Source organism: Microcebus murinus, chromosome 20, assembly GCF_040939455.1.
Source record: "Microcebus murinus isolate Inina chromosome 20, M.murinus_Inina_mat1.0, whole genome shotgun sequence".
In the NCBI taxonomy this organism is placed as follows: Eukaryota; Metazoa; Chordata; class Mammalia; order Primates; family Cheirogaleidae; genus Microcebus; species Microcebus murinus.
The window spans coordinates 23,833,143-23,857,235 of NC_134123.1; the positions used below are offsets into that span (position 1 = coordinate 23,833,143).

At 37.8% G+C, this 24,093-nt stretch overlaps 1 protein-coding gene across 2 annotated transcripts in view; it reads left to right on the forward strand.

Annotated features, from left to right (window-relative positions):
• The window catches only part of HYDIN (HYDIN axonemal central pair apparatus protein), a 315,495-nt gene that overhangs the window by 89,531 nt on the left and 201,871 nt on the right, over nt 1–24,093 (forward strand). For both annotated transcript variants that reach the window (XM_012772427.3, XM_075995778.1), the window contains exons 10-12: nt 6,141–6,240; nt 18,389–18,507; nt 22,859–23,082. In XM_012772427.3, coding sequence (XP_012627881.2) covers nt 6,141–6,240; nt 18,389–18,507; nt 22,859–23,082 — 443 coding nt within the window. The remainder of the gene's footprint in view (nt 1–6,140; nt 6,241–18,388; nt 18,508–22,858; nt 23,083–24,093) is intronic.

The following is a 24,093-nucleotide window of genomic DNA, read 5'->3' on the forward strand; positions in this document are numbered from 1 at the left end:
GAGACATAATGATGTAGAAAAATCTTGCATGTCATGTCCCAATTGGATGTTTTCTCTCAATGATAATTAGGATAGTTTACTTTCAATTTTTTAGCTTTCATTTGTTTTACCATTTCTCTTTGAGAAAGCTGCTATTTCCCCTGGGTAATATTAAAGAGAGCTATGATTTCTCTTATTGATCTGGAAGGATCTAGAAGAGCAATTATGGGTAGTGAAAAAGATTATAGATTCTAATCAGTGGTTCTTTTTTTTTTTTATTATTATTTTCTTATTCCTTGATAGAAGTTTGACTTTAAGAGCATGTTATTATTTCCCAAGAGAAATTCTTTATGTTGATACTTCTCTAATATTTTAAGAAAATTACAAGATAGCTGAAAATATTTGTCTGTATAGTCAAGAACATTTCCATTTGGGTGAAACATAAAGAAACTCATCATATATCATAGCTGTTCTTGAAGTCATTATATACCCACCCTGTTCTGAGCCGACTGGACTCCGATATTTGTCCAACCAGGAGAGCTTGAAAAAGACCTACCAATGCATTTCTCAAGAGCTGAAACATACTAATGTTGACTGTGTCATCCAAAAGAATCTCCTATAATCCAGAGGTAACTGGAAGGAAATGAATACTCAGGGTGTTGCACTGTGTTTACCAGACAGGAACATCAGGTTTACTAAGCCTGCTTACGAGTTATAGTGTTTTGAAATTTCTTCTAGCCTTTGTTATGACCTTGTGAGAAAGGTGAGGCCTGACCTTTTGTTATAATTGCATGGGGTTAGGGAAGTTAGGCAAAAAATTATTATAGAATCCTAGTTCTGCTGCTTACTAATGATCTGGCCCTGGTTGGGACACTTAATTTCTTTTTGCCTTGATTTTCTCATCTTTAAAATGGGGATAATGCTATTTTTAAAAGTTATAAAGATTGAACTAGATAATGTGTATAAGCACTTAACACAGTAGTAGAAGCATAAGCTCTTGGTTATGTGTGTTGTGATTTGGAGCTAGACCCACTTGTCTCTTGTCAGATTAGAGAATATCATTAGAAAGTGTAGGCCGGGCGCGGTGGCTCACGCCTGTAATCCTAGCACTCTGGGAGGCCGAGGCGGGTGGATTGCTCGAGGTCAGGAGTTCAAAACCAGCCTGAGCAAGAGCGAGACCCCGTCTCTACTATAAATAGAAAGAAATTAATTGGCCAACTAATATATATAGAAAAAATTAGCCGGGCATGGTGGCGCATGCCTGTAGTCCCAGCTACTCGGGAGGCTGAGGCAGAAGGATTGCTTGAGCCCAGGAGTTTGAGGTTGCTGTGAGCTAGGCTGACGCCACGGCACTCACTCTAGCCTGGGCAACAAAGCGAGACTCTGTCTCAAAAAAAAAAAGAAAGTATAGCATTTGAGTGGGAAAACATATGGATCATTCTTCTAAATGTAAGTTGGGAATTATAATGCAACTGTTTTATTTAATAAATGTAAAAGTTGAGTCATATTATAGACTATTTTCCAGATAAACCAAGTAACTTAAATATATATGTAACTCTCTGTTCTTGCACTTTGGGTTTTGATTTGGCAAGATTTGAATGAAATAATCTTTCAGGGAAAGGAGTGAGGGAGAGAAAGGGAGTAGAAGGAGGGAGGAAGGGAAGGAAGGAAGAAAAGAAAGGAAATGGGTAGTGGAGAGAGGGAAAGGAAGGTGATGTTTTAAAAGATTTTCTTTTTTATTTAAAGATTTGCAATGGAGATTTTTTTAAAAGAGCCCCTTTAATCATTGCCAATATAATTTTTTAAAGAAGATTGCTTTTAAAGGATACCTTTCTCTTGATTGTATTTGTCACCTCTCATGAACCAGTGACTCTATGTTTATAGATAGCTTTCAGAAAGTCTCAAAACTGTGGCCATCAAGTCACTTGGTTGTTTATTCTTGTTACAGAGGGAAGGAAACATGAAGTTCCATGTCCAGAGATATCTAATATTTGGACCAAAACCACAATATGTGAATTAGCTTTAGTCCTGAAAATTCAAAGTTGATTTCCTTCTAGCAGGCCACTTAATTAATAAGTAAAATGTAATTACTTTACTCATTGCAGAGCTGAAGGAAAAATAACACATTAAGACCAAGAAGGAAGATCATTACACTATAACTGAAGGCCATTTTGACAATTATTTTCAATAAACAAGGTCATAGTCACCTACAAATTCAATCCTATATGCTCAACCTCTCATTTGGAGCAGGACAATGAGCAGTGTTGGGAGTGGGGTCACATAGAAAAGGGCATCAGAACAGGAGGGGCTCTGTGTGATGCCACAGGTTTGTAGGACTGGGAAGAAGGGATGTTGATGTCAGAGCCAGGAGGGAAATTTCTGAATGCTTTGATTTTCAGAAACTTTAGAACTGAGAGATAAAGAAAAAGTATTCAGAGACATAAGTGACAGGGAAGTGAATTTCAGAAGTGTTGGAGAAGTAATAAATGTTTCAAAGATGTATAACCAAAAGTGGGGTCTAAGTTTTAGGCTTATTGCCTGTTTCTGAGGTTTGTTCTCATGTTTGCTAGAAAATGCTATTGGGATTTTGCTGTAAAGAAATAGAAAATCTTTTAACTTTTATTTGAATCCCAACTGAAAAATAGAAGTGTCTTTCTACATGTTCCTAACTCCTTCAAATGACCTAATATTGAAAGCTTCCCTCTGTGAGAGGAGCATGAATGACCACACTGTTTTTACAGATACACACAGCTCTCTTAAAACACAGTATCCTCTCCCAGCCCAGAAGAGGATTTTAGAATAAATAGAGTTTGTCCTTGCATTATCTCCCGGGCTCAGAAAAGGCTGCAAGTTACTAGTGGCAGGCACAATAAAACAGCTGCAGTCCACGATAAGAAAGCCCTGAGCCCACAGCCCCGTTTGCTCAGCCCAAACCCTGCAGGCTCAGAGTCCCCTGTGCTGGTCTTCCCTCACCTCGCAGAAGGGCTTCTCTACCTCCAGGGAGCTTCCATATCAGACGACACTCTCACCGATCACATGCAAATGTCCACATTCACTCCTCTGAGATTCTGGTCTCCTCTCTGGAGTGTGTCGATCACCACCCATTTCCCAACCCTCCAGTTCTGCTGATCAGACTTCTTTGATGATAGCTTCCCAGGAGTGCTTCTGGGATAGCACTTACATGTGTTGCCTTCTTCTGGATATAGACCCTGGATCCTCTTGCTGGGATAATGCTTTTAAAAGCATTCTGGCCCACCTCAAGCCATAAGATCTATGACTTTCCCACAGGTAGTGAGTTTATCTTATTTCTGGTATATTTTGGGGGGACCACTTCCTATCATTCTGGTGAGACTTTTCTAGCATACATTCTCTCAGGATCCAAGATGGCCCCAGGTACTTTGGTCAGTCCATTTGTGTAGGAGCAGGATAGCTGCGTCCATTCTATATACATAAACAGTACTGTCTAAACCCACCAAGGGAATATATTTGTTTCAAAGGTTAGTAATAAGCCCAGGACTTCAGAGGTTCTGAAATGAAATATCCACTAACACACCATTGGTTAGCTAAACATGGATGAGTAAGCCACTTCATTTGCCCAACTTCTTTGCCTAGTCTAGCCATGAGTACTTCTAACACTCCATATCAGTAAAACCCCCCACCAGTCCAAAAGAGCCTGGTATTTGTCATTTATCTGAAGAGAACAAATACTTCTTTCAAGGTTTGCTAAAACATCACAGTGAAATGCCTAAAGAAATGAAAGTACTCACTTCTCTGTTCCTTGCATAATCTCACAAGTCTCTTTTGCTTCTAAAAATGTGTGGCTTTTGGGGTTCCAGAGGAAGAGAAAATGGCAGAAGCAGGTTGCAAAGATGAATAGGTATCTGCTAATAACTGCACAGTGTACAAACTGTGAGTAAATATGGCTGATTCAACAAATATTTATTGAGCCCCTACTAAGAGCAATCTCTGGTCTAGGTGTGGAGACAAAACAGTACCTACCCATGTGCAGCCTTCATTCTTGCAGGCTGATCTGAGGATGTGAGAGCCCCCAGATTTTGCATGACATTCACAGCCCTCCCTGCTACTTCTTGGGACCTCTGTGCCTTCCCTTATTCTGAAGTCAGGAGGGCTAACTGTGTTCATAAATAAGCCCAAATTGGCTCTAATGTTTTATTTTCCTCCTCTTGTTTGATGTCTGCCTTTTAAGCCATTTCTTCTCTTCTCAATTCTTATTCCAGAAGTATGTTCATTTCTAGCCAGACTGCAAATAGAGTATTCATTGGAGACTGTCTGAAACTGGAGCCTAATTATTTATCAAGTTGTCTTTCCTTAGTTTTCTGTTTAGCTGGTGGGACTGTTTATATATTTCTGGATGTGTTTATCAAATATGGTCATTTGGCCCTATTTACATAAAAAACATAGAAAAAACACACACATTTCCCCATTTTTTCAATACTTTCATCTTAGAACTTCTGAGTGGCCTAAAAATAACATTGATCATAGTAGATGGTTATTTGCTGAGTCCTTACTGAGTTCATTACCTAGCATGGGGCAAAACGTTTGACCTGCATGACTTCATCAGACCTTAGGAAACCCTTTGAGGCAAGTGCTGTTGGCATCTTCTTTTGTAGCCCTGAGAAGTTAATGAAGAGGCCTGAGTTACATAGTACAAATTTTTTTTTATCAAAGTATACTTAACAAGGTTATTCTGATACATAGCATGTGGCATTATAGTTTCAAAACTTGGTTTCCTGATTATGACTTCAGGATGGTTTGAATTAAAGAGAGGATACCACACAGGGGCAGAGACAGAAGGAATCTAGCCACTGTTCTGCCTCAGACTATTGCTATGTTTTTCTAGAATAAGAGTGTTTCCTTATGCTGTCACCTCAAAAGTTAGGAATGTGATTCCTCCACCAAGGAAATCAGGTACTTCTTCCTCTTGACCCCTCTGGACTTTATTTATATAGACACAGCACTTATCACATATTTTATAAAATACCTGTATACATGTTTATCATCCCAGTAAGGTGTGAGCTCCCTACTTTTCTGCTTCTCTGAAGCCTGGGTGCTAGGTACACACTGGGCAGACAGTGAACATTCACTGAATATGCATTTTTAAAATGTTCTATATATCCTAGTTTCCTTTAGTAACTCCTTACATATTCATAAATTCACTGAAATTATCTCTGAAGCTTGTTTCCAACTTGTTTCACCTCAGAGGTAAACAAGCAGTATAAGTTTACTACCTGCTGGGTAAAATGATGCCTTCTTGCATTTGTTGTCAAAATGTTTCCTTTAAATTTCTTAGACTTGAACCTTTGTACGCTGTTGGTGGGAATGTAGATTGGTATAAACATTATGGAAAACAGCATAGAAGTTTCTCAAAAAATTAAATATAGAACTGCCAGATGATCCAACCCTCCTTCTCCTGGGTCTATACCCCAAGGGAATGAAATCAGTATCTCAAAGAGATATCTGCACTCCCATGTTCACTATAGCATTACTCACAAGTAAGCAGCCTAAATGTCCATCGGCAGATGAATGGATAAAGAAATAGATACATACAATGGAATATTAGTCAGCCTTAAGAAAGAAGGAGATCCTACCATTTGTAACAACATAGATGAAACTGGAAGACATTGTGCTAAGTGAAGACAAACAAAGAAAGACAAATACCACATGATCTCATTTGTATGTGAATCTAGAAAAAAGTCAAACTCATAGAAACAGAGAATAGATTGGTGGTTACCAGGGGTCAGGAGGTTGGGGAAAATGAGGAGATGTTGGTCGAAGGGTACAAACTTGCGGTTATAAGATGAATACGTTCTGGAGACCTCATGTACAGCATGGTGACTGTAGTTAATAATAATATATACAGGAAATTTGCTGACAGAGTCAACTTCAGGTGCTCTCAACACACACATACACACACACACACACACACAATGGGTAACTATGTAAGGAAATGGATTTGTTAATTTACTTGACTGCAGTAATCATTTCACTTTGTATATATGTATATCAAACATTTTGTACACCTTAAATATATACAATTTTTATGAAAAAAATTTTGTGAAATTATAACATAATAACAACATTTAAAAGCAGTGCCGTCCTTTCATCATAATGTTATTTTTAATGATTCTTTTGTTTTCCAGGAAGGTGATGTCTGGCCCAATTCATCAGCTGAAATCACTGTGTACTTTAACCCTGTAGAAGCCAAGCTCTACCAACAGACCATTTACTGTGACATTTCAGGTAGAGACCTCCTCCATGTGGTAAACTCAGGTTTCCAAGTGCCCTGAGCATGAAGTAGGGGCATCTGCGTGCATGTGTGCTCAGGCCATGGGCAGTGCACCATATCAGTGCGGGAATAATGGAGCCAAGCAATGCACCTGTCACTTCTTTTTTAGAACAGATCAAACTTTAAAGTGCCTTACGGTTGTGATGTGTAGTAGACGTAAGAACCATGGATCTTACAGCAGTAAGATCATTACTCATGACAAATTCCCACAGTGTTATTTTTTTTGTGCCATTTGTAGTATTTGGCTACTAATTTTTTTCTTTTGAAGTTTTAATCAAAATAATGCATGCCAAGTGGGATGGGAAGGGAGAGGCCAGAGCAGCAAGGAGGGTGTACAAATAGGGTAGCAAGCTGATGGCATCAGGAGATTCAATAATACAGAGGGATTAAACAAAAAATAAATATATTGAGGAGGATGAGAGCCAGTATTTTTCACTCCGGGAGGAAGGAGATACAAAGAAGGCTAAGATAAACCCTTTGGAATTGGCGTTGTCAATATGAACTTGTTGTTGACATGTATAGATACATAAGAAATAAATATATGTGTAAATGTGCATATATGCATATGTACATAAATGTGTATATTTCCTGTGTCTGTTGAGAGGTCCTGGAAGCTGTGAAATCCTGCTGGCACTGAGCACACAAAGCACCCAAAGCTTGGTTTCTAAATGCCACTCTCTAGTGAAAGGACCTGGCTGATTCCAGGACTGAGGCAGGGAAAGAACAAGTTGAGCCTAGAACATTCCCTTTGCTGGAAAGTAAGGAAAGGCTCAAAGAATGATGGGGATATGTCAAAATAACACAGAAGCCAGCAAAGAAACTCCCACTGACCACATTTGGAACAAGCCAAGAATCAAAATAAATAGTGATATTAATAGATTATAATCCACTGATTAAATAGGAATCTATGAAACGACTTAATAAATATGTACCATTTGGCAGTTATCACAGTAATAACAATTCAGGTAAAACGCATCAATGGATCTTAAAGTAATGGGTGAAAGTGGGGCATAGAAGACGATTTTATGTAGTCTCAAAATATCTTCCCTGAAAATACTTACCAAATTATATACAGGAGAAAACTAAGTGAAGAAGCCTGGTAGATGTTATTTTAGTTAATCCCAGCAGCAATGGAGCAAATCAACCTCTGGAACAATAGCTGGTGCTATTTACTTCTGCGGTTTTATGTGTGGGTTTCCCAGGAAAGTGTGGTGCTGAGGTTATTTTAAACTGGGGCAAGAGTAGTAAGAGTACACAGTCATCGAAGTCCTTTCAAATGCAAATATTCTACCACTCAGTCCTTAGGCATGTATAGTCACTCCTCTCTGTGTAAAAAGGGGCAGGCTAAGAATGTAGAGAAGGATGGGCTTGCCTGACCTGCACCTGTGCTGTCCCCCACCTTCCCCAGGTGTGTGTCCCTTCCTGCTGAGTTCCCCTCACCTTCCTGGGGTAGGACCATCACCTTGATTTTTATGATAGTTAGTCTTTTCCTTTCGTATATAATTTTACCACCTAAAAATCATCCCTAAGCAAAATAGTATGGTTTTGCCTGTTTTTGAAATTTATATGTTGGAATCATACAGTTTATCTTCTCCTGCTAGCACCAAGAAAATAAAGCTATTTAATAATTGTTGATTGAATGAATGAGCAAATAATTGAAAAAGTGAATGAATGATTTGTCTCTCCCTTGCACACAAGTGTGGTGCTCTTAAGGTGTCCCTAGAATGAATGCAGAATGGTCTAGGAGTTTCTGGTCTGTTTCCACACTTCAGACCAGCGTCACCTACACCAGCCTTCCTAACGGGTCTGGAGGAAATGTTGGTCCAGCAGTGTCAGACATGGGCTGGAAATACTCCAGTAGCTCCCGTGCCACAGGTGGTGGGACCTGCCTCCCATCTGCAGCTCCCTGTGGAAGTCGTGCTTGGCCCTGTTCCAGGGGGTTGGCTGCTCTCCGGGAGGTTCCCAAACATTACACAACTAGTCGTATTTATCTATTGTTTCGTTTGTAATTCTGAATTCTACCACAGAATTCACATCCTGGGTAAACTGAATAGTATAATTTTCCATCTGCATGACATTCTTCTTTATTTTGTTAGTGGTTTATTAAAAGATACGATTGCTAGGGAAGGGCTTTGTTTACATGGTAATTCCATATTATCTTTCCTGCAAATTCTATGCAATTCTATCTGTCTTTTCAAGGGCTAGTGATGATTCCTTACTATTATCTTCAATGAGCTGGCAAAACCTCTTGGTCTTAGGTCACTTAGAAATATGTCTTAGGCAGATCGAAAAGCTCCTTCCCTTGTTTTGTTTTGTTTTGTTTTACTTTACTCTGAGATATATATGGCATATAGAAGCAAATACACATAGAGATGTTTCCATTTCCCTCTCATGCCTTTTTACATAAATGATAGTATACCTTATACAATGGTTGTAACATGTTTTTAGATATTTCTTAGAGGTCTTTCCATAACACTAAATAAAAGGTATCATTCTTTTTCGTGGTTGTATAGGAATCATTTGTATTTACATATCACAATTTAATTTTTAACCTTGTGTCATTATAAAATAGAATAGTGATTTAAAAATGTGCATAATGCACACAGTGGTAGGCACAATAGTAGCCTCCCAAAGATGCCCACGTCCTAATCCCCACAATCTGTATGTTCCTGTGGATATATTATATTACATGGCAAAGAGGAATTAAGGCAGCAGATGGAATTAAGGTTACTAATGAGTTGACCTTAAGTTAGGGAGATTACCCTGGATCATGTGGTGGCTCCCTATAAACACCAGGGTCCCTAAATGTCAAAGAGGTAAGCAGAAGTATTGGTTTCAGTGTCAGAATAATGCAATATGAGAAAGTCTTGACCAGCCGTTTCTGGCTTCAAAGATGGATGGGGAAATGAATTCAGGCACAGCCTCTAGAAACTGGAAAAGGTGAAATAAAAATAAAAAAAAAAAAAAAATTTCTCCCAGGGCTTCCAGAAAGGAACACAGCTCTACCATAGCTTGATTTTAACCCAATGAGACCCACTTTGGACTTCTGACATCTAAAATTTTAAGATAATATATTTTTACAGTAAGCCACTAAGTTTGTGACAATTTGTTGTAGGAGTAGTAGGGAACTAATGCACATACATATACATTATAACAAATAATTACAAGGCAAACACTATGTAATTGCCACTAAGATCAATAATAGAATATTCCCAGCCCCCTTGAAGCCCCTTATATGTCCCTTCCGAAGCACACTCCTCTCACTTCAACCACCCCTGAGATAATCACCATCTGTCCTTATAGCCATCAATTCCTGGCTTTCATTTGTGGTTTTTATTCCAAGTCTATATCCATAAACAATACAGTTTAGTAATGCCTGTTTTGAAATGTAACTGGAATCAGTCTGCATGTCTCATCCATGCTGTTGCTTTTGCTCTAGTTGTATTTCATTTTCATTGTTGTACAATGTTCCCTTCTGTGAACATATGTTCAGAGACAGGAAGTAGCAGGGAAGGCCACTGATCTTGAGAGAGTTCTCTTAAGATGCATGAGATTTAACCCACATCTCCAGCTGCAATCTGCTTTTCTTTTGTAAGCTATTTGCTTATTTGAGACAGAGTCTCGCTCTGTCTCCCAGACTTGAGTGCAGTGGCATGATGATAGATCAATGTAATCTTGAATTCCTGGGCTCAAGTGATCCTCCTGTCTCAGCCTCCTGAGTAGCTAGAACTACAGATGCATCTCACCATGCTGGGTTAGTTGTTTTCTTTATTTTTTGAAGAGATGAGGGTCTCACTATATTGCCCAGGCTGGTCTCAAACTCCTGGCCTCAAGCAATTCTCCTGGTCTCCGCCTCTCAAAGGGCTAGGATTATAGGCATGAGACACTGTGCCCAGCCTGAAAGCTTTTTCTATCTGGGCATCCTGAGTACAAAGATGTATGACAGCATAGTTCCCACCCTCAGAAAGCACAGAATTGAATGGAGGAAACTGACGCATAAGCTGACAGTTTGTTTGTATTGCAGTGCTATGCAGTGAATGGATGACAACAGAAAAGGATGCAGGGTACACAGCTCAGTCTTGGGTGTCAAGGAAGGCTGCCGAGAGAAAGTAACTCTTCCTGTATTTCTTAATCAAGTAAAAACAAAAACAAAAGGTTGGGCTTGTCAGGCAGGGAAATACTTTGTGAAAACACATAGAGAAACACTGTGTGAAAATATATAGCAAGAGTATGAAATGAGAAAGAATTGTAATTTCCGAGGGTGTGGCTGCCATGGAGACTGAGAGAGACCATCCGACTTACTGACCACCTGACAGACTGACTGACTGACTGGCTTGGGAGGGGAGAGGCAGTGCCAGGAAAGGAGGCTGCAGGCTGGAATAGTGGGAAGGGTCCAGTTTATGAAAGTCTGCCCTCGAATGCCAGACTGAGTACCTGGGACTTTATGCGGAGTGAAGTCAGCGATCACTGAAGGGCTCTAAGCAGGGGAGCGATATGCTCCGATCTGAAAATGGCAAATGTAACATCATGAACATCTCTTCAGTTAATCTGAAACTGAACAGTTTTTCTCCATTTGAAATCAGTAGATTTTCTTAGAAGTAGTTAAATCTGTGTGTTAGATATTTATAAAGACTTGCTGATAGTTTGCTCTGGGTCTTGAAACTGATCTTTCATCTATTTTGACTTTCCAGTGGAATGTGGACATTCCTAACTTAATCATGAAGATTACCTTTTTAAAAAAATGCAAAGAGCAACTCCACAAATGTGGTTTGGATCAGCATATGGTAACTTCAAAAGGAAGTAACACTTTCTAATTTTAACTGAAATAAATGTATTGCTAGATAACATTGTTAACGGTGCTTCAGAGTCAGATGCAGAAAAGCCGCATGGTGGAAATGATTCCCAGATCACCCACTTCCTTCAATACCCAATTAAGATGAAACCTCATTGTCCATTTTTACTCTGTACATCATAAAAGGGAAAAATCTGAATTTTTAGGATAATTTAGGGCTTTTGATTTTTACGTTAATTGAACTAAAGAATGGAGATTGAAGTAAATTTAGGAAAGAGAAAATCACCCCAATCAGTAAAATCACCCCAGTCATTAAAAACTTTTTTGGGTTTTCAGAATAATAGGTGAGTAGTACTCTTAAGTATTGGTAGGTTTTCTTTCTCAGAACTCATCAGGCTGCAGCCTCATAATAAAATAAGTTTTCTTCGTCCTAAAGAAATTTCTTGATCAACTGCTCTGTTTAAATTATATTCTCAATTATCAACTATTTCAAACATAGAGAAAATATAGAGAATAATATACGAATATCCACATATACATAATCCAGACTTAAGAAGTATTAAACAAAAACAAATGACAAGGTATGCCTATGTTTTTGGTTAGCAAGATCAATATCATAAATAGGTCAATTCTCCCTGTAAATGAAATGTGATCCCAGTAATATCATTAAGATTTTTTTTAATTAGTCAAGCTGATTCCAAAGTTTTTATTGGAGGAAATAGATCAGCTAGGATTGCCTAGAAAATGTACACACACACACAAACACAAGAATAATGTGCGAGGACTAGCCTCACCACGTGTTAAGACTTACTAAAAGCTAAAGTAGGGGCCAGGCACAATGGCTCCCACCAGTAATCCTCATGCTTTGGGAGGCCCAGGTGGGAGGATCGCTTGAGGCCAGGAGTTCAAGACCAGCTGGGCAACATAGTAAGACCCCATCTTTACAAAAAATAGAAAAATTAGCCAGACATGGTGTTGTGCACTTGTAGGTCCCAACTATTCAAAAGGACTGACTGGGTTAAAGTCAAGGTGTCAGCAGGACTGGTTTCTTTTGGAGGTTCCTTGGAAAAAATCATTCCTTGTCTATTCCAGCTTCTAAAACTGTCAACATTCCTTGGCTAGTGGCTGCATCACTCCCATCTGCTTAGGTCACATTGTCTTTTCATCTTCTGTATCACATTTCCCTCTGCCTCCCACTTAAGGACATTAGTGATTACATTTAGAGCCTACCAAGATAATCCAGGATAATCTCCCCATCTCAAAATTCTTAATTGCTTCTTCTAACACATATGTATTTTGCCATATAAAATAATATTTACAAGAATGAGGATGTGAATCTCTTTGGGGGCCATTATATAGTCTTACACAGATCCCATGTGGATCTTAGCTGTTTTAGCTCCTTATATTATATGGCCCAGCTTTCCTCACTAATCTTCAACACCTGCTCTGATATAAATCAAATTCACATGTAAGTGTGCATCCATTCTAAGTTCTCTACTCTGTTTCCTTTATTGTTTTTCACTTTCTGCCCCAATACCATACTATCTTAATTACAATAGCTTTATATTAATACTATATAATAATAATCTAGTATATTAATACTAGATTTTAATGTATGAAAAGTCAAGTCCTTCCAACTTATTCTGCTTTAGGATTGTCTTGTTATTATTGGCTCTTTAATTTTCCGTTTAAATTTTAGAATCAACCAAATTCTACCAGATTCTACCTGCTGACCTTTTTTTTTATTTTATCAGTGCATTGAATTTATAGCGATAGATCAGTTAAGGGAAAATTGACCTCTTCATGATAGTGAATCTTCCTTTTCAAGAATATAGTCTAGTTCTCCATTTATGTTCTTGTTTAGGTCTTTGTTGATGTCCTTCTATAAAGTTACAATTTTTGCCTTGAAGGTCAAAAGTATATTTTGTTGATTTATTTCTAGGTACTTATATTGTTGTTACTATTATAAAAAGAATCGTGAAAAATAAATTTTTTATTGTTTCTGGGTATAGAAATCCAGTTGACTTTTGTATATTGATTTGGTAACCCTCAATCCTACTCTCTTATTAATTTTAAGAATTTATTTATAGATTCTTCTGGATTTTCCAGGCAGACAGTCCTAAACTGTATGAATAATGGCTGTTTGTTCTGCCAATTCATACTCTCCCCACCCTCCTTTTTTGTTTACTGCATAGGAATACAACTCAAGTATAGTATTGAACATCTAGGATATCTTAGATTATATCTTAGTCTATTTGGGCTGCTATAACAAAATACAATAGACTGGGTAATTTACAAACAACAAAAATTTATTCCTCATAGTTCTGGAGGCTAGAGAGTCCAAGATCAAGGCAGCAGCAGATCTGGTGTCCGGAGAGGTCCAATTATTCATAGACGGTACCTTCCTGTTGCGTCTTCATATGGCATAAGAGGCAAACATACTAATGGGGCCTCTTTCATAAGAGTACTAACTAACCCTGTTTATGAAGGCTCTGCCCAAAGGCCACACTTCTTAATACCATCACCTTGGGAATTAGGATTTTGACATGTAAATTTGAGGGGGAGGAAACAAACTTGCAGACCATAGCAGATGGCAAGATTTTGAAAGCCCATTGTTTGCATTTTCTGGTATGTAATGAATGTAATGAAGTCTGTTGCATTCAGGAATTTCAAGGTCATTAAAGGGGTGCTATAGCACATCTCTCTCTGCTTCTCATATATGAAACCAGGAGTCTGCAATCATAGATGAGAAACCACTTTATTTCAAAAAACATTTTAATATTTTTCTCTTCCAGTAGGAATCTGTCCTTAGAGCTTACTAAGATCCTTCATGCTCGTCTCTCTTGGTGCCTTTTTCCAAGATAAGAAAAATATCTGCTTATAAAATCTTATAGAAAAGTAACATTTATAATGTAACTCTAAAATTTAGACTAACTCTTAGAAATGCAACGCTGGATATTACTTGTACTTACATTCTATGCTGAGTGAGGGAAGTGGCCAGTTACAAATAAGACAGATTCCTTTGAAGTAATTAATAATTACCAAAGAAACATTGGCTCACTGCTTTATTACAACACATCTCCATTTTTTTTTTAAGGAAGGCAGTCAAGGTAACAGATGGAGAAAGTTTTAGGCCTGACAGTTATAAATAGTCCTGCAGTTTATTCCATGATATATTTGCAGTTCTCTGTCTTTGCCATTCCAAAAGTTGGATCTCAATCAAAATACTTTTCTCTTGACCAAAGAGTACACATTATTGCCAATAGGTTAGAACTCTAAAATTATACAGTAGGATGATGAGGTTTGGGTCCTCTGGAAGTTTTACTTATGTTCTTGAGTACTGTCATCAATGACACCTAATCTTTAGAGGAACTTCTTTTCCAGGGAATAGAGGAACACTATGGATAAATCAACTGTCCCAAGGATTGCTCTTTATAATCAAAGTAATACTTGCCTAACTAATGACCACTACATTGCCAAGAACTAGAGGGAACAAAGGGACAAGTATTCCTGTCTTTAAAAGGACACTCATGGGGAGAAAACATTAAAAATACAGGAGCTAAATAGCAACAGAAGACAGTGAAACGTAAAATGTCAAAAGGCATTATAATGATGATAATAAATTAGAAATATCACTTGGTTGTTCCAAGTGTATTTGCTGTAATTCTGAAAATTCCATCTAAAAGAGCATCAAAAATGTTGTGAATGTTCAAAATGTTACATACAGAGCAAATATATCCTTTTTCCTTAAAGAACTTGAAATTTAGATGGTAGACATTCAAGGGAAACCATCAGACTAGCAAATATTTTCAAAAGTGGTGATATCCCCACTGCTGGGGAGGATCTGGAGAGATAGGAACCCTTTCATGCTGTTGATGTTTGTGTGCAATTAGTACAACCATTCTGGAGGGCAACACGCCTGTGAGCTATCAAAATGTCAAATGTGCATCCCTTTGTTTCAGAAATCTACTTCTGGTAAAGGTAGGCTGGGTAATTTTGATTAAATCTCTCACTAAGAACAACGAGAAAAAGAAAGCAAAATATTTTTAAAAATCTGTTTTGAAGGCCAAAGAGAGCTGTTAGCACAGTGAAGAATTATGGAGCAAGATCCAGGAGAAGAAGGAAATCAAGACCAGCAGACTCTGGGGGCCATTTTTCCTTAAAGATGCTGCCTTTTGGGTAGAAACTCCAGAGAGGTTGAAAAGTTAAGTAGGGTTAGGGAAGAAAACATAGAAGTTCCTAGGATGTCCAAGAAGGAAGGATTCCAGTAATCTCCTCAGACTTTTGGGTGGGAGCAGGGACTGAAAATGGACCAGCCCTCACAAAGACTGAAGCTCAGCTTTGAATCATTTTTCAGATAATAATTTGATTAAGACAATTCTCCACTGAGGTTCCAGAAGATAATCTCTAATGTTCTAAGGCACCTATTGTTTATGAGGAATTAACTTCTTTCTTTTATATCTGGGATGGTACTAGCTACATACCCTTCTTCAGGGAATTGAGAAACTAATCACTCAAATGATTGTTACAGGACTTAATTCTTTCACAAAATCTTAGTTGAGAACAGTTATATTGCATTATCTGGGATTACATACAACAATCAGCACTCAGTCAAAAAGTAACCAGGCATTTGAGGAGATAAGACAATCTAATAGAAAACCAAGATAGACAATAGAAGTAAATTCATAGTGAACCAGAAAATAGAATTATTGGACATAGATTTTTTAAAAATGTTTTTATCAGACAAAATTAACCAGAGGCCTAGAAACTATAAAAATTCTAATGGAAAATCTAGAACTGAAAAGTTATATTAACAAATTAAGAACTCAGTGGATGAATTCAACAGCTTGTTAGTTATAGCCAGCAATAGATTGTGTGAACTGAGAATCAGATAAATCAAAAGAAATATCTGAAAATACTAAAGCATGTAGAGATAAAATACAGAAAAGAACAAAAGAGTCTAATGGAATGTGGCAAAAAGGATATATACACACAAATATATATATACACACATATATATACACATATACACTTTCTTTAAAATATATATGTGTGTGTGTGTGTACATATATATATTTTTTTAAAAGAGAGAGAACTGAAAAGTAGACCAGAAACAGTATTTGAAAAAATAATGACTGAAAATTTTTCAAAAATTGATGAAAGCTATTTATTCACATATTCAAGAAGTGCTACAAACCCCCCAAAGGATAAATGCAACCACAGCTGGGAACATCATAATAAAACTGCTGAAAACCAAAGACAAAAATCAATCAATATGTATTCATAAAAAAATTCAGAAGACAAGACATACTATCTCAAAGGAGCAATGACATTTTGAGCTGTCTTCTCAACAGAAACAGTGGAATGATATATCTTGGATATATCATATGTATATATATATTTATATGTATGTTGGATATATCATTGGATGATGGAATTATGAGAGAATTTTACCTTCTCTTTAATTTTTATAATAATCAGGTATTATCAAACAAAGATACTTTATTTTAAAAAGGGGAACAAAATTAGTACTTCAAAGGTTATATGCTCTGTCTTGCCCCTAGGTCCATTGTGGTTGTGTTATAACAGGTATTGTTAAATGCATTTCATTACCTCTATATGGAAGAAACTCTGCAAAGTAAGGGTCAGGTAAGACCCCTAGACTCAGATCCCTAACATCTTCCTAAATTTAGGGAAGATCAATATGTGTATCAGTATCCTTTGAGCCCCATGGTGGCTCTCATTTCATGAGAAGCATCAATCAGTGGTCACCCTTCTCTTTTCTTTATAAGAAACTTCAGAATAATAAGAATTGGGTTAAAGTTTTGAATTTTTTCTTGCTAAAATGTGAGTCTAAATTATAATCTGTTCCGTAAAGGTAAAAAAAAAAAACAAGCAGTATTCCTATTTCCTAAAGATAAAATGTGTTTGGATCATAATTCTAAAAGACACAATCCTGAATGGCATAATCCCAAATGTTGAGATCCTGAAAGATGAAAATCCCTGAAGTCTAAATCCCTAAAGTCTAAAATTCTAAAAATCTCAATCCTGAAAGATTAAAATCCTGAATGTTGAAATCTTGAAAGCTAAATTCTGGGGAAGGGATTCATGTGTTTTTTCAGTTGTACATAGGATAGTTGCATCATGTTAGGCAGAATTATTAACTTATTATTGTCTTTATTTGGAAATTAGTATGGTTTGAGGAAATGCATAAGGGTGCCAAATTGACAAGGGGTGGACTTATGGACTTAAATGTAGGTGTCAACTTGACTGGATTAAGGAATACCTAGGAACCTGGTGAGGCATTATTTGGGATGTGTGTTCCCAGAGGAGATTAGTGTGTGAGTCTGAGTGGACTAAGTGGGGGAAGATCTGCCTTCAATGTCATGGGCACCATCCAACTGGCCAGGGGCCTCGGGAGAAGAAATACAGAATACAAAATGCACGCTATGTGTGTGTGTGTGTGTGTGTGTGTGTGTCTGTCTTTCTCTCTCTCCCCTCCCCCCCCCCCCAAGAGCTAGGACAGACTTTTCTTCTGTTCCCTGGACATCAGAAAATTTGACTCCACAAAAGTGCATTATCACAATGGTGACTTTGTGTGCAAGCATTGTGCATGTACATAAAAATGTTGAAACTTCCTCAATAAATGAACAGATGTCCTTTTTGGACATGTGCATTTGTGAAAGATAAAATTTCTCGAGATCTCAGCTCTTTGGGTTACTGCATATGTGGTGGTGACCCATTATGGTTTTTGATCGTGTTTGAAGACTTCAGCTGTTTGTCACAGTATTTCAGATGGCTACAGTTAGAAAGCTGGGTGCCTGCAGTTACCAACCATAATGGTGTGCATCTACACATTCCCTTTTTGACCTATTTCTTTGTGAATATGGTTTGTCTGCTCATAACTGTTATACCCAAGTGACTGTCATTAGCATACCTGAGTGTTTATGCTTGCAAAAATATGTATTTTATTATTGTCTATTTTATTGTGGAAAGTAGCCTAAGAAATGTTCTGTTGTGTTTTCATGTTTCTCAAATACCATTTTACAAAGGTAAATAAATTATCCTTTAAAGATTTTTTAAATTATTTTTTCCCAGAATTATATTTTTGGTATTTTCATCTTTGAGGATTTCAGGATTGTGATCAGCTCCCACATAGGATAAATCTTGAGCATTGATTAAATTCCCAGTCCCTCAGTGCAGTGCAGGGAGTTGTTTAATAATCTTGATTATTTACATTGATAACAAGTTGTGGGTAATTTGGGGTAATAAAGCACCTTTTAGTAATAAAATCTGAATTGTTTTTATAGGCCGAGAGATCCGTCTGCCCCTCCGAATCAAAGGGGAGGGAATGGGACCTAAGATTCAGTTCAACTTTGAATTGCTCGATATCGGGAAAGTTTTTATTGGATCTGTACATTGTTATGAGGTAAGCGCTAGAATTGTCCGTTGAGACTGCAAACAGTACTTGGCTTTTTTTTTATGTTTTTATTTGGCAGAAAATTTGTATAATCCATCCATTAGCTAATACTCATCCTTATTTAGACTCCAAAATGTTCTGACTCTCTCCTCCCTCCTGGCCAGGTTGAGGGGAGCAACTTTTTCCATCTTCATCAACCCTCTCTAACTTCACTAAAAAGTTAAACAGCATCAGTGCTATAGTTTAATTCTTTTTATCCTCATCATTTTGTAGATTGCAAAGGGGAAAACCATAAATACATCTCCCCATCTGTTTAGTGCTTGTTCTCCAACAACAAAAAATCCTGCAGATCAGAGGATAGAGAACCTTTTACATCTTCTAGAAAGTCCTAACGAGGATGGCTGTTTTCACACTTAGAATTTTCTCTGAATGCACTAGTTTCCAACCCATGTTTAAAAACCCAGTCATCATGGTTTCTCGTAAAGACCTTCTTGCATTGTCTTTCCAATTAAATAGAAAATGAAATTTCACAAGATGTTTTCATGGGTTCTTCAGGGTCAGTGTTACTTCAATGTCACCTCATCACTGAATTGTATCTGGGGTTTATTTTTACACTATTTCAAAGCTATGACCATTGAAATTTTGTTTTAGAAAGACTCCTAAATTGCATATGATTGTATATTTATAGAGCTAAGAAAAGCAATTATTTAATGAGTGGCAAATACATGTCAGGTTCCATGCTTTATTGTGTGTGCCTGTCTATGTGTTTGTGTGTGTGTAATTTCTCATGCTTAGAAAATTGTGAAAGGTAGGTTTTATTATACCTATTTGATAAATGAGTACTATGAGTCATGTAGTGGTTAGTACCATCAACAGCACTGTCCTTGATGTGTTTTGAGCACAGAACTAGTGCTTTCCCATCCATCAGTTCATTTCGTCCCCACAAAACCCTTCAGAGTCAGTACAATCACTGTTCCTATTTTATAGCTGAGTAATCTGAGGCTTAGACAAGATTTACTAGTTAAAGTAACACTAGATACTGTAATAAACAAATACAAAAACATATATATCAAATACTATAGAAATTTTTTTTGTTGCTTACATAAAGTCCAAAACAAAGAGGAAGTGGGCTCAGGGAGCAGCAAACCTGGCTGCCAGAGGAGTTGAATGAATGACTTGGCAAGGTCATACAGCTTGTAATGTTTGTGAGGACTGGGTTGCCAGTGCCCTTTTTCCTGCTCTGGGAAGAGAAGGTCTTTGCTGGCCTCTCAGTCTTTCAGGCTCTCCCCATGGCTCCCTTTCACCATGGGCAAATGCAGCCTCCAGCCACCCTAACCTGACTGGGGACAGTGTCCTGCATTCCCACGTTCACTAGGATAACCACAGCCTAAATGGGATGCTGTGAAAGGTAAAGGGAGATGTTAATGTCATGATGAGGTAGAATATATACAGGAACACACTACAAATGGAGAAATCAGTCTCATGACTGTCATCAAGTAACAAGTGGCGCAGCTATATTCTGCATTGTCCTGGATTGCATTTGAGAGAAAGGGTGCTTAGGCAGAGAAAAAAAAGTATAATAGTTCTTATTAAATTGACATTATGTCTGTTATTGATCCAGTGTGAACTTCCCTTACATCTTACAGATGCCACATCAGAAAAGGACCTTTAGTTCTGATGCAAAATGGATGGCATTTCCCTGAGTGTAAATTTAACAGAAATGTACTTTGGGCCACCACTTTCCACTCTCCCTGATTTTAGTAGTAAAGCAAACCACAGCCAGCTAAGTAAGTGTTCAATGAGGTGATGCATCAGTTTGAACACTTTTGAGAGCTGTGCGGTGGCTGAGAAGGACGCGTAAGGTGCTGCTTATGGGAAGATTTTGCACTCTCTGCGTATTTAATGCTGATGCTTCATTGCATCTTTCGATTTATTACATTACCTACATGAGACAAATTTGAATAACTAGCTATTGCCCTTAGTCATTGCTGAGCTTAGCAGATACATAAAGAATAAACCATAACCCCAAGAGTATACACTATTCCCCAGTGTAATTAAGAAGGAAAACAAATAAGAGGTGAAGTTCTATTATCAATTTTCTCCTCTCCAAAGTGTTGCACTGCAAGGGTAAGAGTATTACCAGGAATCAAAAGGCGTCAGAATTATGTCCCAAATTATTGGCTGGATTCTGTATTCATAAGTAGGTGCTTCTTTGTCAGGAGGAACTGTCGCAACACAGAAAATCTGGATAAAAAAATTCTTGTTAACCAAAAAAACAAAAGGCAATCCATGCATCTTTTCAAAGAGAAAAACAGGATCCTTCAAGTTACCATGCCTTCAGTTTGCTTCTGAGTTACCATGCCTTCAGTTTGCACTAGTATATGTTAGTTGCTTCTTAAGCACAGGTACATTTTAGACTCATTCTGCTTGGGCTGGGGATAGAAATAACAGTCACTATCATTTATAAGCAGTATTTGGCAGCCACTATTCTAAAAGTTACATAAATTAATAGATTTAATCTTACCTCAATATGAGAGGCTAGTAGTAATTACATTTTATAGATGGAGAAACGAGGGCACAGAGAAGCTAGGTTACACAGCTAGTAAGTCAATGGCCAAGCTGGGATTTGAACCCAAGTAGCTTGGCTCCAGAGTCAGCAGCCATAATCACTTTTCTACATGGTGTCTTTAAAAAGAATGAAGGGAGAAGCATGATTCTTACGACCAGCGTGCTTAGAATGAGGGAGATGGGAAAGAAACATAAAAGATGAATAAAATAGCAAGCAGCAGTTACTTACATATCCATTTCAGTGCCTTGGCCCTCTTCTCTCGGTGGAAGTGGCTGTCTTCTTCTGCAGAGGCTGCTGACTCTTTCCTGTATATGCTCTTGATGTCTTCTTCCCTGCCTTTCAAGAAGCAACCTGAGCCCATGAACTCATCCTCCAGTACATCCACCCAGTCCCCATTTTCTTGGTTACTGAACCTTATTCTCTTACAACAGGCATCACTTTGTTGAGTGCTTCTTCTAGACTGGGCACTGAGTATGCATTATCTCATTTAATACAGATATACTCAGTTTCCTCTAGAATACCTTCCCACAGTTTAGCCACTCCTTTCTCACTTTTCACCATGAATCTTCTCAAAACAGAAACCTAAAATAGCCACCATTTCCTCTGCACCTACTCACACCCTAAACATTTGTCCTCTGGATTCTGTAATCCTACCCATTGGAATAACTCTCTTCTTCAAGGTCAGGGATGACTTCTAATTCATAATTAAAAATTGGTAACGTGTTCTCAGTGCTTATTCTCCTGACCTCTGTCTGCACATGACCTCTTCTGGGAATCCTCCTCCCTCATCTTCCAGGTTCCTGATATGCCTCACATTTTCCCGCCAACTTTCTGAAAGTTTCCTCGTGCTCTCCCATGCTCTTTGTCCCCTAAAGCCTTAAGTATGGGTTGAGGGAAGTTTCTGTAAAAATCAAGAGAACATGCTCTTCACCATTCTAGGTATACAAACAGTCTTGGCAAGGAATTAAGGTGGTGTCATTGGATGCCAGGAATAGAACAGTAGGGCTGAAGTGCAGGTTCCCATACAGGAATTGTGGGAGGTTAGGGCAGAAGCATTAGAGTGAGGCCTGCTATGGCAGTCTCAGAATGTCAGGCATGAGCTCTTCACATACACACACACAACCTCGTGTGCAACCAAATATGGGCAATAACATGGTTCCAGAACACTAACATAGGAATACAACTTTTCTATAGTAAAACAATTGCTTGCATAAGAATTTCGAAACAATCATCCATCTAATGGAATTTGAGTTGAAAATATCTCAATAGGATGAAACCTAATAGCACAACAAAGAGGATCATTGTCGACTGGAATCCACAATGATATCTCATTTACATTCTTTAAACTACATTATAAGCATAGGATTAGGCAGTTCTTGCTACTCTATTCCGACTTTCTTTTTATTTTTCAGTATGCTGCTTTAACCTCAGCCTTTTCCTACATATAAGAGAAATGCCTTCCCTTCCTTTGGTTACTTTACAGAGAGTACAAAAAAAGAAAAGGTATTTTAAAGTAGATATGATTATTATTAGTCATTATAGCACAAGTATAATGCATATGATTAAGTTCATTTTAAAGAGTATACTAAAAATGTAACAGTACTCTCTGGCTTAGAAGTCCTATCTTCAAACATTCAGAACATTAGACTGTTCATTTGTCCCCGAAAGTTTTTCTTTGATTCCAATTCTAGCAACTTGCTTTAGTGTTGTACTAAATAGTATAGCCACATGCTTATATGAAAATAGGTCAGAGGTCCATTGACCTTTTCATTCTTGCCTTTGTTGATACAGGTGATCCTGTACAACAAAGGCAGCATCGATGCCCTTTTCAGAGTGATACCCCCAACTTCGCCTTTGGGGGCCTGCTTTGTTTTCAGTCCCAAGGAAGGCATCATCGAACCAAATGGAGTCCAAGCTGTCCAGATCTCCTTCAGTTCTACCATCCTAGGGTACTTTGAAGAAGAGTTCCTGGTCAGTGTCAATGGAGCACCTGAGCCTGCGAAATTGACCATTAGGTGAGGCACATTTATACCTAACGTAGAATCTAACTGAAGTTTTTACCTACTGCTTTCTTGAACTTCATAACTAGCTCGTATCTTGGATGTCCATAACTGTCTGTTGATAGGAACACTTCAGCATAAAGTGGCATGTTAAATCTCTACCAGTGTTTCCCCAGTAAACATGTGTAACTTATTGTAATATGCCATTTAGGGATCTAGTTTCTGTGTAAGTTATAACCTTATAAAAGAAGGATTTAAACATTAAACTCCTTTCTAGTTACTCTCTATTTTAGGATGTTTAGAGAAACTCAGTCATTATAGTAACACTTGAATAAAGTCATCTTCTTGGCTAAGCTTTGGCTGTTATCACAGTTTCTCTAAACCTTCATCTTTTGTTTTTATCTTAAGGAAATTCTTTAAATGACCTCACCTGTACTGCCTCCAACCATCATAAACACATTGCTCTGACTCTATGTAGATTCCCACAGCAACAGGTTATTAATTACTTTGGCAGTCTCTCCTATTATGGTGACTACCAGCAAAACCTCCCTCCATTTACAAGCTGAAGTCTCCCTTGAGGGCTGGGGATAACAGAGAAAAGAGACAGACAGACACACACGACCTGGAGGATCCTAGGAAAATATATTGATCTCATGATATCTACTGGAAATTCAGAACCATTGATTTGTACACTTTAAGTGGGTAAATTGTATCATATATGAATCAGGTCTCAATGAAGCTGTCATTTAAAAAAATTTCTAGGATCCTGTAGTATTGAATACTAATACTCAGAACCTAATGAAACCTAATACTCAGAACCCCTGTCAGTTCTGCCATTTCCTGGGTAAATTTTTAAAATCTTTAATATTTTCTCCTAAAGATCCCAATGTAGTCATACATGTCACTAGCAATGTCTGAATAGATTAAGGAGTACTTGGGTTTCCCACAGTTAATAAAAGGATTTAGGAATCTCCCAGGAACCTCCTCATAAGTGAACTTGGACTAGTTAGTACTCTTGTTGCTCTG